We start from the raw sequence: 14640 nt of genomic DNA, 5'->3' as shown, positions 1-14640 counted from the left end.
TTACGGCAAGGACATCCTGTGACAAATCAAATATGCTCCTTATATGTAAAAAAAAAAAAATCCGTAACCAGCACACACACACACACACACACACACACACACACACACACACACACACACACACACACACACACACACACACACACACACACACATATGAATTAAATACAATTATGTATTTTTAAAATACAGTGATACAGTGATATCGTGATACCGTGATACGTGATACTGTGATCTATTATTCAATATAGGGACACGCTTCTGCTGCCGTGACTCCGCCCATCTTCCGTGACGTCGCCCATTCAAATGGGTTCTGGAGCGGCTGCGAGTCCGGCGAGGTGAAGCACAGTGGAGGAGGAACTGGGAAACAGAGCTGAGAGCAGGTCTGTGTTTTTCCGATTCATATGAGCGCAGAGCCTCCAGCGTGAAGAATGCGGACAGGACTGGGAACACTACTGCTTTTACACGTTTTCCTCATGGAGACTTTCTATTCTAAAGGTGGGTGTCGACAACGTACTGTAGCCTGTCATAATCCTGCTGAATATTAGAGAGAGAGAGAGAGAGAGCGAGAGAGAGAGAGAGAGAGAGAGAGAGAGAGACAGACAGTGTGTGTGTGTGTGTGTGTGTGTGTGTGTGTGTGTGTGTGTGTGTGTGTGTGTGTGTGTGTGTGTGTGTGTGTGTGAGAGAGAGAGAGAGAGAGAGAGAGAGAGAGAGTGTGTGTGTGTGTGTGTGTGTGTGTGAGAGAGAGAGAGAGAGAGAGAGAGAGAGAGAGAGAGAGAGAAAGAGAAAATGAAAGAGTGTCTGTAAGAGAGTGTGTGTGAGAGTGACAGAATGAGAGTGTGTGAGTGAGAGAGAGTGTGTGAGAAAGAGAGTGTAAGAGAGTGTGTGAGTGAGAGAGACAGAACGAGAGAGTGTGTGTGAGAGTGAAAGCACAAATAGGATTACGCACAGAAGCACCACAGCTCTTTCTCGCTTGTCGTTTTTATTACCGGTGACTAAAACAGATAGCATTGCCCTGTTAGCTCAACGCATGGATATTGGAGTAATGAATGAATGAATTAAAGTACATACATAAAGCAGACTCACTGTTGTGCGCTCACGTGCGCGCGTAATTTACGCATGGATGCGGTCCGTCGACTGTTCACGTATTAATGTATAACGTTCATGTTAACATTCTACATAAACTCCAGCAAACAAACAAACAAACAAACAAACAAAAACGTGTCATATGAATACAGTGTGTTTCGTGTTTATTTCATTCCTGACCTTCTGCACGTCAGGTAAACGTCACGGACAGGTAAATAAACTATGGGAACAGAAGCCTCTTATACTACTGAGATAAAACTTCTTCTTCTTCTTTTGTTTTGTTCTGGAAATGAAAAAGGGAGTGAGACAGCTTGTGAAACGGGACAGTTCCGGTGTAGTAACGGCAGGTGTATTCCCACGCCGTGGCGATGCGACGACGACGACGACTGCGCCGACAACAGCGACGAAGAACATTGTCGTGAGTGACAGACTTCACCCACTACGGGTTGCCAGATTGACTTATTTACCCCATTCATCATGGTTCAACTTTAAAATGACACCGGAATCGTATCTTTGTGTATTGTATAAATACTACTACTACTACTACTACTACTACTACTACTACTAATAATAATAATAATAATAATAATAATAATAATAATAATAATACGTTTCAGTTATTTATGGTCAGTAATAAAAATTAAAATAAATAAATAAAATAAAATGTAAATTAAGACAAAATAAGAAAAACAATATGTCAAAATCTGAACTTAATGCTCAGTTTTTGAAAGTGGTTGAGTGTAAATGTAGAAAAAAGAATCAGGATTTTTAATAATTTACTATTGTTACCGATCCCATAACAGGTTATAGGCAAAGCAGGACATTTCAGACGTAAAGGCAATTCAAAGCACTTTACGTAATTACAATCAAAATTAATCCAAAGATCCTTAAAGGATAAAAGACAAAAATAAAAAAGGCAAAAAGCAAAAAAAAAAGTGCAAATGACAATCAATTATAAAATAATAACAGAAATTAAGAGCTTGATTAAAACATGTTTAAAATGTATGAGAAGAAATAAACTCAAAATCGATGAAAAATGAACTCAATATAATTTTAAGGAAGTTTTCTTTTAATAATTTTGTTCTTTACTTTAATTTAGTAATAAAGTCTTTTTGGCAATATTTAGAGCTAGTAATATGAGTCACTGAGTAATGTTGTATTGTGACATCTTCGGTCATCTGGACATGAACTCCGACCAGAATTTCTGTTTGTAAGAACAGAGAAATCAAGCATGAATGTAATCGTCTGCTCAAGCTGGAAAATGTGACTGAATCCCATGTGGTGCACTTCAAGGGTGTTCTGTAGATGTTAGTTCTCTAAAGACTTTTATATTATATTAATTAAAGTTTATATTAAGCTGTAGAAATCATATGCTTTTCTGGTCTTTGCTAATACTGACAAATTTATTAAAGTTGCATCAAGATATTAGTCGGTCCACACGGGACATGTGACATGTGTTTTTGTACGAGCTTCTAGCAAGGGAAAGAGCAACAGCGGAATTTAATTTTAACCCATATATTGCTTATGATTTGTCAAATTTACTTTTTTGTTATGGAGGATAAATTATCTGTTTAATGTTTAATAATGAATGTAATAACCTTAGTTTGAGAAATGAAGGAGTTTAATCCAAATCCAAAAACAAAGGGTTATATAAATATAACCATGAAACTAATGAAATAATTTGAAATAATGTGTCCTTTGAAGGGAAATTTCAGAAATGTAAATATTTTTAAAGTTCCAATAAATAGCCAAATTAGTATAAAACATTAGTTAATGTGTCTAATATTTAAAAATGAAAGTTGTAGTTAATTTTCATAATTACTATATATTACATAATTATATAAACCCGTATTGAGGGAGTATTTAGATGTCTTTTTTCCACAGTTAACTGGTTTTGTAAAAGAAATGAGAACCTGTGCTGTATAATAATGTGGTGAATCTTTATGGTGAATTGTCTAAAATGAGGGTACATAATCTGGCAACCATCAGGTGTACACAGTATTACTTGATATTTTTTTAAGCAGATTTCATAGCTGTTTATTCAGTTTCTGAACTCCAGTCTTCTCTGCAATTTGATTAAGTTTTAAACTTGAAGAAGAAGAAGAAGATGATTAAAACTGCTCACGTGATCACAATTTTTCTGGGTGAATTTCATAATCAAGCTAACAGACAGTAATGTCCGTATTTGTAATGCACAGATGCTGAATGTCAGTTGGACTGTTTATTTTTTTATGTAGAATGAGCTTAGACATCAATAGATGGAAACTCGAGTTACACAGTGGCACCAAAGACGAACAGATTGATATATGCCCTATATTTAAACTTTAAAGCCTGTGTTAAAGCCATACTCCAGGTTGGACCCTGAGAGCTTATACCAGAAGTATAAGCCATATCCATAGCTACAGGTTTTCTGGGTTTTCCCGGAAGTTGTGTTGGACATGTGGTAGAAAGAGAGATACCTTCTTTTATTTATTTTTTTTTGCTGTAGAAGTGACACAGAGCTGATATTTTTGTAATTTTTCAAAGTCTTTCCAAACACCTGAATGCATATAGTGTCTAGTATACCACCTTGTACAATTCTGACATGCAATGTATTAGGCACGTTTCTTCCTTTCAGCCATTTGTTTACATGTTTCTTGTCCAGAAATGACTTCCAGCATAGCTTTCACCATAAAAGACAAGTAGAGGCATCAATGATGGTGATGCATTATGATGTGACTCATGCTGTAGACAGCAGGGGGCTGCTTATTGTATGCCATTAGTAAAAGTGATGAAAGAGTTTACATGTGCGGCCTCGATCGAAAAACTCAAATCTTGTAGATGTTAAAGGGCGCAGGCGGCACAGTGGGCATTGATTATGACTGGCATAACTGGTTGTTGCTTGATTGTCCACTGGCACTGTGACTTGCAGCATGGCAGCTTCCAGCACTCCTCCTCCTGGAACACACACACACACACACACACACACGCACACACACACACACACACACACACACACACACACACACACACACACACACACACACACACACACACACACATGCCACCCTACCTTTGTGATCTCTAAAACAACACACCACTCAAACCCTGTCCAAAGGAACGTGGGAGCGTGTATGGGTATTCCAGCGTGGTAGCATTCCCAGCCTGGCTGCTCTTCCAACTCAGCACCTGGCTCAGTTCTGGCACTGGCAGTGTGATCTTTGTGTGTCAGCTTGTCTTTCTTACTACCGTATCTTCACCAGACAGGACGTGAGTAGATTCCGTTCCCGGTTTCCCGTGGATTCAGGCAGACATGTGGAATTAAAATAATTCCTCATGGTTCGTGTTTAGCGCTTTGTGCTCAGGGAGGTGGAGGGTTTTTCTCTGGTTGCCCATAGAGACGGCTGTAGCAACCGTTTCACACCCACACACACACACACACACACACACACACACACACACACACACACACACACACACACACACACACACACACATACACACACAAACACACACATAGTCCCTCTTTCTTTCTGCCATCCTTTCTCTATTGCGCTCTTTTGCCACACTCTGTTTACGCAGCCTTGTGTCTGAAGGCAGCGTCTGAAGACATTCTTTTTTTTTGGTAGTTTGACTTCATGGTGTGTAGCCTCTTGAACAGAAAGCTGTCACAGACTTTTAAAACAGAGCTGTACAATGTGCTAATCCGGTAAATACACAGTCATGCTCAAAGAATGGACCACATTCATTTGGCCTAAATTATTATATCTTTCCTCACACGAACGCCAAATGATATTATCCTTAATACCCCCCCCAAAAAAAGCTGAGGTAAATTTGTGAAAGAGATGAAGATATGAAAGTGTAATTTATTAACATAATGCTAGACTTTTCTAATGTAGAGAGTTTGGTATTGACCTCAGCTACAGTACATTCATCAACTAAATTCATTCTCAGCATATCAAGTATTTTCTTTCATATGTGAACATTCCCATCCTCACAGCTGAGGCAAATTTCAAACATCTCGCTTTCTTGCCCTTTACACGTCCTAACTTGTTACTATGGGTTTCATTTGGGTTTCAAAAATTGGCACCGCTCTGTTGTTGGACATGTATTAAAAAAACACATATCCCTTACCATGAAAACTATGTCATGTTATTTCTTGCAATATTGCTCACTCATATCAAGAACCTTCACTGTAATCACTATCCCAAAGCCTATATTGTGATTATGATTCAAAGGAAAGCTGAAATCCAGCTGTAATTTAAATCATAATGCTTTATGGTTACTTTAGTAGGTTTTCAGGTTAAATCACAGCTCTCCACATGAGCATATTTAAAACCGGTATTGTTATTGATAAGGTTTCAGGACAAGCTGCATGGTTTGCCTTATTAACTTCAAGAGAAAAAAAAAGAGAAAGGATGGTAAGGGAAAAAATTGTAGAAGTGAGCACGGGAACGTCTTTCTTGTGGACCCTACACAAAATGTAACTACAAACCATGCTTCCATTTGCTCTAGCCCTTATCCTACACAGGGTCACGAGGAACCTCATATCTGTTCCAGGGGACTCAAGGCACAAGGTTTGGGACAACCTGGACAGGGTACCAATGTATCACAGGGCACAATCTCACACACTCTATAGACAATTTAGAGATGCCGGTCAACCTTAACTCAAAGGAAACCCCAGAATTACAGGGACTACATGCAAATTTGAGTTTGAATTTGAACCATGCCATGTTATGGTGTGCCCTTCTTTTATTAAAACAAAAATAAAATTAACCAACACAATACCAAAATAAATAAATAAATAAATAAATAAATGAAATAAAAATGCAAATTGCTGTGATATCAGATTAATAAATATTTTGCTGCTATTGAAAATCCGTTTTTGTATATGTGTTATGTTAACTACACATGATTTCATCATAATTCCTTTGTTTTTTTTTATTTTAATGATATATTCATATTTATTTTTCTATATTGTTTTCTCTATTTCTCTTTATTTTTATTGCTTCCCTCTAATGACGTGTCACGCTTTATTCCTTATTTATATTTTGCAGTCTTATTATATTAAACTAATATAAAATGTTACTATATGGCATAATAATAATAATAATAATAATAATAATAATAATAATAATAATAATAATAATAATAATAATAATAATAATAATAATAATAATAATACAAACATTATTAATATTTATTATTTTTATTATTATTATTATTAATATTATTATTATTATTATTATTATTATTTTGGATGAAATGAGCGAGCATTATAAGATTAAGTCAGAGCTGTAGCTGAGGCATCGCAGCAGATTTTTGCTCTCCTCAGACATTCTCAGCTAAATAATTCGAAGACCCCCCCCTCCATCTCAAAAGAGCAGTCAAATAGGACGCGTCCTGAAAGGTCAAAGGCCAGACACCTAATCAGTTTCCTTTATACAGGGGAAGGTTTTCTTGGAATTCATTAAAATTAATGGCAGGAGGCTTGTGTACAAAATTAGGAGCTGTTAGAAACCTTCGTTTTAGTTTAACACGCAGGATCAGAGCCATCACGAGCCTCCGCTATTTGTGCCACGTATCATCATGTAGCTATTACGTTGTGAGTGCACAGCGCTCTTGTATTACACACACATACACACAAACACAAAGAAAGCTTATTTGTTTTTGAATGATAATGATTAGAGGTGTCATTCGCAATGTGTAAAAGTAATTCTACAGCTATGACGATCGACTCATAACACAAATACTTTTAAATTCTGCATTATTATTTGCTATTATACGCTTATCTCAAAGTATTTTCATCAGAGAAGGCTGAGAAATGTTTCTGCTGCTGTTGCATTTCCTCTCACAAGCAGCAGAGGGCTCCAAAACTTACAAACCGCTTCTTTAATATTCTACATTGGTGGCAACACGTATCTCCTTTTCTCTTTTGTCTTTGTGTGTTGTTTCCTTTCATTACTCTGAATAAAACATGTTAATGTGAGAAGGCATGTGTGTGTGTGCGTACGTACGTGTGTGTGAGCGTGTGTGTGCGTGTGTGAGCGCGTGTGTGAGTGTGTGTGCAGTTTATATCCTTTGGAAACTGTAAATATAAGCAGATGCAGTGTTTTGGACTGTAGTCAAGTGTGTGTGTTTGTGTGTGTGTGTGTGTGTGTGTGTGTGTGTGTGTGTGTGTGTGTGTGTGTGTGTGTGTGTGTGTCTGTGTGTTTGTGAGTGTATGTGTGTGTGTTTGTGTGTGTGAGATTGATCAGAAAAAGCAGTTGTATCCAAGTCCGGTTTGGCAACATATTACCCACAATATCAGTCTGGCCTCTTGAATATTGAGTCTATCAGATGTATGAAGGTGTGAAAGAAGAAGAAGAAGAAGAAGAAGAAGAAGACTTTATTATTGGTGCACATACATTACAGCACAGTGACATTCTTTTCTTCACATTTCTCACTTTTGGCAGCTGGGGTCAGAAAACAGAGGCAACTGTCATACAAATCCTGGAGCAGAGAGAGTTCAGGACCTAGTTCAAGGGCCAACGGTGGGATCCCGGAGCCTTGACCACTCCTCACACCCTTTAAGCATCACTGCATGATGAAGATTTTCAGCTTCAAACAATAAACATATACCGATTACTTCTTTCTTATTATTAAATCTCCACAAACCTTGACGAAGGTGTTTTATACATTTTTGTGGTATTGTGAATTTTTACAGCTCCAGGCCTGGACTTTTCTTTGTGCTATTTCCTCAAATACTAAAATTTAGAAAACTCATTTTTTGCTCTTTTCTACATCTGGTTTTGGAAATGTGACGTATTGCGGTGTGAGTGAAAATGAACGAGGGAAAGACATATTAATGGCGAGTTGGTTGTGATATACTGCTATATACTTTTTAAAATTGTCCATTTCTTCTTTCCACTTTTTTAATATAACTGAAATGGAAATAGGGATTGGAGCTAACTAATTTATTCTAAAAGGTGAGACACGTGAAGCTTCACCTTTCAACTTAAACTGTCGCTCATGCAGCATTATGGAGCGGCATAACGCACGGAGGAAAGCGTTCAATATGCATGAGCGCACAGATGGACATGATTGGCTTGGGTTCTGATTGAACGGCAAAAGAGAGAGAGAGAGAGAGAGAGAGAGAGAGAGAGAGAGAGTTTTCTGTCCATATGTCATCCGTTCCATGCTGAAATCACAGCCAGTTTTGTTCTCTTGGACTCCTGGCTATTGATGGATTTGGTATTGCTGAGATTCCAGCTTCTGATCACCAAAGAATAGGATGGATGCTTTTTTTTTCACTCAGCAGATCCTCAGCCTGTTGAATTTAAAGATAATCATCAGTCAGTTGGTTGAATCCTGAGTCACTTGTAGATGCGATTCCTGTGTTTAAACCTCGCTTTCACCATGCTAAATAACATAAGTCTAATTATAGTCATAGTAGTCTTAAATGTTCACTTGTCAGGTGTTATAAGGAGATATTTTGGCCCACTCGGGGTTCAGAACATGTCTTTATTACAGACAATTTGTCTTTGAAGTGATCGCTACAAGTGAATTGTGACACGAAGCCGAACGAACGAAGTAAAAAAGCGAGGTGGTGACCGTAGGATGACGTTAATGCCATGACCTCATGTGTTTTGGGATCATCTTGAAGTCTGCTGCTCAATCAGCAAAATCTTCCCGTCATTTGGAGCCGTAATGGTTAGCCTGTGATAATCCAGTCAGGCTCGTACTGTAGGAGTTTCGCGTATGGTTACTTTTTCAATGTCTGTAATTGAAAGGGTTTTTTTTACTTCAATTTAGTTTGCTGACGAATGAAAGTTAGTGCTGGTTTGGAGCTGGTTTAGCTGGTTTAGCTCATAGTTTGCTAGTAAAACATTATCAGTCATCGATGAGCTGCACTATACCATTTCCCATCTAAACCGTTACCCTCAAAGTGAAATTGTGTTGCTTTTTCTTTCCCAAAAGACTTAAGTGCTTCTATAAAGCCTCTGCTACAAACTGCAAATGTAATTATGAAGGTTGTTAAAAGCACATTCAACCTTCTGTTCTTTATCCAGGTCTCCAGTAACGTTAAGTTACCACTCTACTAATTCAAGAGCATATTAAACTATGGGGGCACGGTGGCTTAGTGGTTAGCACGTTCGCCTCACACCTCCAGGGTTGGGGTTCGATTCCCGCCTCCGCCTTGTGTGTGTGGAGTTTGCATGTTCTCCCCGTGCCTCGGGGGTTTCCTCCGGGTACTCCTGTTTCCTCCCTCGGTCCAAAGACATGCATGGTAGGTTGATTGGCATCGCGGAAAAATTGTTCATAGTGTGTGAGTGTGTGAGTGAATGAGAGTGTGTGTGTGTGTGCCCTGCGATGGGTTGGCATTCCATCCAGGGTGTATCCTGCCTTGATGCCCGATGACGCCTGAGATAGGCTCAGGCTTCCCGTGACCCAAGGTAGTTCGGATAAGCGATAGAAAATAAATAAATGAATGAATATTAAACTATAAGGATCTTGATAGTGTTTAGCACAATGCTAACACAGACACTTAAGTCCAAGGGTCTCATTTACAGTATTAATGAGTATATCAAGTGCTACATTTTGTGCTCATTACTCATGCACTTATGCCAATTTGCATAAAAAAAAATCATACAAAAATGTCTATTAATGCACTCATTCTAATATGTTTTAATTCCTGTAATAATAGCTAACAGAGAGGAAGGAGTCTCCAGTTTCAGGGCTTGCTCAGGACACCAGTCAACAGTAAAGCTGTAACTAAGTGAAGTTTTCCTAAGACGAAGTGAAGTCTTCCCAAAATGTAATAACGATGTTTATAGTTGGTATAATGCAAGCGATAACAGGAACTAGCTTTAATTTGACTTTAAATTGAACTCTAAACAAATACAAAGTACAAACGTCAAGTCAGTTACAGTAAGGACATCAGTATTGCCTGTTTCTTTTCCAATGACAGCACAACCCCAAGTGGGTCATTACTTAAGTACATGATAAGTTAATCATATCAGCTGTAGTTTAGGAATGTTATACATTCTGTGTATTCAGTACACACACTACACACACTACACACAACACACATGTTCAACACTGAACTCGATATTCCTAGAACAATAGCTGTAATCGAATGTTGTCTTCAGAGTGGAGACACATTTATTAGTAGGAAGTGTCATGCTTGGATCTGCCTCCTCTACTCATATGCATGTATACACACACACACACACACACACACACACACACTCTCTCTCTCTCTCTCTTTCTCTCTCTCTCTCTCTCTCTCTCTCTCTCTCTCTCTCTCTCTCTCTCTCTCTCTCTCTCTCTCTCTCTCTCTCTGTCAGAGGTGTGATGCACAGACACGCACTAAAATAAATCCATCCATTTTTGGAAGAAAATGTCCCTGGATCTCTGGCCGGTTTATTGATTTTAATTTGACTGTTATGTTATGGTGATTTCTTATAATTAGGATTTATGTATTCTGTTTGTGTAGGGGGGGGGGTGTCGTCACACACAGCAAGACACACACACAAACCTGTTTTACCCTCACCTTACACTGATTTAAAATAATTATTAATATAGGAAAATAGTAGTATACAACCCAATAACCCTAATTTAAACCTCGTTAAACAAAATAATAATTTTATTTGTTTAAATGTGTTTTTTTTTAAACAGTTTTGTTTGGATCAAAAGGTCAAAACTGTCAGATATTCGGCGCAACGACTGAAAGTAATCGATGGAACCATAATCAAATAATCATGTCATGTGGAAGAGCAAGGTTAACACCCCTTCCCACACACACACACACACACACACACACACACACACACACACACACACACACACACACACACACACACACACACACACACACACAGAGGCTTCAGCAAACCTCCTGCCCATATGAAAAAGCAAAAAAAATTCTCTTTCCTTTCTTTCGCACCAACAATCTCCTTTTCTCTTATCAAGCTAGGCAGGGTTTTATTGCTCACTCTCAGACAGCACACCACAATAAAGATGTTTTCAAGGCTTTGTGTGTGTGTGTGTGTGTGTGTGTGTGTGTGTGTGTGTGTGTGTGTGTGTGTGTGTGTGTGTGTGTATTTGTGTGCGCTTATATAGACCAGTACACCTGTCAGAAACACAACACACGACAGCACGGCTCTGCCGAAGTTAATCCCAGTGCTGTTTGATCTGCTCCCGTGCCCTAGTGCAGTATCAACACATAATCCCTCCTCAGATTAACAACATAGCTTATACTGATTCTTCTTCTTCTTCTTTTTTTTTTCTTCTCCTCCTTTTTTTGTTCCCATAATCTATTTCTCAGGCTTGTCTGCCTCTTTGTGGTATGTCTGCAATTTCCGCCTCACGGTGCTCCATGTTTTATTCATGGCTAATACTTACCTTACAGACATCGTGCACGTTCGTGTGTGTGTGTGTGTGTGTGTGTGTGTGTGTGTGTGTGTGTGTGTGTGAGTGTGAAGGGTGTTATTATTGTGAAGTCACTGAATGACTGAAGACTCTATAATGTTCCTCTCATTAGTTCTCACCGTTCTTTCAGCAGGGCTTAGCTCAAGTCCTCTGTGACCGGTGGGAAAATCACACTGTGCCTTATTGCAGAGAGTATTACTTTGCTTTAAGTGGCAGCCCTGGCTTTGCGCTTCGGGGACGCCGAAAGACCCCACGGTCATGTTTCAGGATGCAGAGGCAAAGTCACATTGTTCTGCAGAAAAATCTTCACAGGGAAAATAAGTTTGATGACCTTATGTAACTTTTTAGAAATATACTACTGATCAAGAATTTTGAGATCGATTGGAAATGTCCTTGTTTTTCTGTTTAGAATCGTTTCGTGTTGTTCTAGTTCACAGCATGGTGACATAAGTTCTTACCATGAAAAGTATTTAGTTCTTTCTTTCTGGCCATGTTGAGTGACATGATATGATAGTTACTGATAATGGGCCACTTTGTGACAATAAGGATATTTCTTTAAAATTGATCTGATTCATTTTATGTTGTTGAAAAATGGGGTTTTGGGTTAGAGAATGGAAATGCAACAAAGCCATGATACATCACCCCAGGAGCAGGGAAGGTTAAGGGCCTTGCTCAGGGGCCCAATAGCGGTAGCGTGGCAGTGCTGGAGCTTGAACTCCAATCCTCTGATCAATAACACAGAGCCTTAACCGCTTGAGCCACCACTGCTCTCCATAAATAAGCTTAAACAATTACGCAGTAATGTGTTCTCCATGTTAGACTTTACATTGAAGACCTTCTAACAACAGAGTAAAATGACAGCATTCTGCTCACGTCCTCATGATGTACAGTAATAATCCTTTTTTTTTTTTTGTCTATTCGTACGCATGGTAGTTTTGCCACGCGCTGTACAAGGCGATAGGCGTGTAGACTCGTAATGCTTTATTCGTTCACATGAACAAGACGGTATTTTAAACGAATACCTGCTCATAAATTAACAATCACTCTTTGTCGCAAGTTTTGTGTAGCTTTATGTCGTCCTCCTGCCAGTGGTCATACTGGAACTTTGTCATCAATCGTCTTTGATCACAGAATGCTTGTAGAAAATCTCCTACTGGTGTTCAGGTGGGTTGTGATATGGTGACTACAGTATGAAGGTCATGGCCGCCTTCTTTTCATCCTCAACATAACCATTTAAACCACAAGGATTTAAACTTATGAATCACTCTCAGGGTTATCTGGCAATACTGTGCATGTTAAATGTTGGAAGTAAACTGAAAGTTTCAGTCTTCCAGTGAGGGCTCCCTCTGGGAGACCGGAGGAGGAATCGTGAGGTGTGACGTTACATAGTGCTTAATGGCTCATATGAAGGTAGACACCTCAGGGTTGATGCATTTCTAGTTTTTCTTACATATTGCTGTTTTTACAGAGTCTACTACGGAGCAATATCTTCATAGAAAAGTACGGTTTTCCAACAGAAGGAAAAACACACGTTTCACACTGAATGACAACAAAGTCCTGACTCATTTGCGATGATATAGTAATTCATTTGTTTAAATGAGACTGATTGAAATGTGAGGAGGCACGGTGGCTTAGTGGTTAACACGTTCGCCTCACACCTCCAGGTTTGGGGTTCGATTCCCGCCTCCGCCTTGTGTGTGTGGAGTTTGCATGTTCTCCCCGTGCCTCGGGGGTTTCCTCCGGGTACTCCGGTTTCCTCCCCGGTCCAAAGACATGCATGGTAGGTTGATTGGCATCTCTGGAATATTGTGTGTGTGTGTGTGTGTGTGTGTGTGTGTGTGTGTGTGTGTGTGTGTGTGTGAATGAGAGTGTGTGTGTGCCCTGCGATCCAGGGTGTTTCCTGCCTTGATGCCCGATGACACCTGAGACTCAGTGACCCGAGAAGTTCGGATAAGCGGTAGGAAATGAATGAATGAATGATTGAAATGTCCCATAAATCGATCTCTATTCTGCCTGAGTAATGGAAAGTAACTGATAAAAATGGTTAAATCCATACAGTTATGATGTATTGGAAGTAGCATCATTATTTGAATTGTACTAGTGTACACACACACACACACATGCACACGCACACACTCACACTCAGAAACACTGTCAGTGTTGCCAGCTAGTCCTGTGTGGAGATGAAGCTATTGAGGTAGTGTCAGGACGCTCACAAAAGAAGGCGGAAGCAGGGGGCCCGGAGAAGAGGAAGAAAGAGTCAGCGCTGATCTTTGTGGGTTGAAAAAAAAAATTTGAGAAAACATTCCTTACGTTTCAGAACACCGAACCGAAGTACGGCGATGCTATATTCACTAATAAGACGAGGAACTAGGAAAAGCTGAACGCTGGACTCCAGCTGCTCTGAGATGAGATTCGGAAGACGGTTTGATTGAGGCCTGCTGTTTCCTCAGCACATCTCCTTTCTTTTCACTCGCTCGCTCTTTCCTCCGTTAATCCAAATGCTTTAAGGCTGTTCTTAAAAGTTTCTCTCTCTCTCTCTCTCTCTCTCTCTCTCTCTCTCTCTCTCTCTCTCTCTCTCTCTCTTTCCCTCTGTTCTGAGGGCCCCCTGCTTCCTCTCCTCCACTGCCTCCATTCTTTATTGTCTTGTTTGTGAAGGCATCTCTCCTGTTTGCAAGCACGCCGACACTATTTCAATAGGCCCGTCTCCACGCGAGATTAGTGTGAGGCCCGAGTTCCCAGTGCAATGTACAACAGATTTAGTGTGTGTGTGTATTTCACTGTGTGTGTGTGTGTGTGGGGGGGGGGTGTGTCTTTAGCTCCATCTTAATCTGTACATGTTTATGGCTGTATGGCTTTTAGTCGCCGTTATATGTCGGGCTATAACTAGGTATGATTTAGCTAATTATTCGACCTATAGGCTGTTTTTTATAACTACTCTTCAATCACTGTTGTTTATTTTTTATATATATTTATTTTATTCCTTTATAACAGCATAGAATTTGTTGACTTTTAACTGCTTATAAACATTTGATTCCTATCGATCCACTATGTGCTACAGCGTGCAAACCGAATTATTAATGAAATAAACTAGCAACTATTTTCATTCTTACATTTCTTTTTTATTTATTTGTTTGATCATTTTTCTTTTATTTTTCATTC

General features: G+C 39.3%; 1 protein-coding gene across 4 annotated transcripts in view; it reads left to right on the top strand.

The window, feature by feature from the left end:
* Positions 1 to 300: 300 nt before the first annotated feature.
* Positions 301 to 14640, top strand: part of lrp8 (low density lipoprotein receptor-related protein 8, apolipoprotein e receptor) — a 204759-nt gene continuing 190419 nt past the window's right edge. For 2 of the 4 annotated variants that reach the window (XM_047814280.1, XM_047814277.1), the window contains exons 1-2: positions 301 to 498; positions 1385 to 1504. In XM_047814280.1, the coding sequence (XP_047670236.1) occupies positions 432 to 498; positions 1385 to 1504 (187 nt within the window). In that variant the 5' untranslated portion in view covers positions 301 to 431. The remainder of the gene's footprint in view (positions 499 to 1384; positions 1505 to 14640) is intronic. The other 2 variants (XM_047814278.1, XM_047814276.1) reach the window with 1 other exon arrangement.

This window comes from Tachysurus fulvidraco, chromosome 5, assembly GCF_022655615.1.
Source record: "Tachysurus fulvidraco isolate hzauxx_2018 chromosome 5, HZAU_PFXX_2.0, whole genome shotgun sequence".
Taxonomy (NCBI): domain Eukaryota; kingdom Metazoa; phylum Chordata; class Actinopteri; order Siluriformes; family Bagridae; genus Tachysurus; species Tachysurus fulvidraco.
Note: the sequence above shows the minus strand (reverse complement) of the source record. Positions and strands in the feature narration are given on the sequence as shown.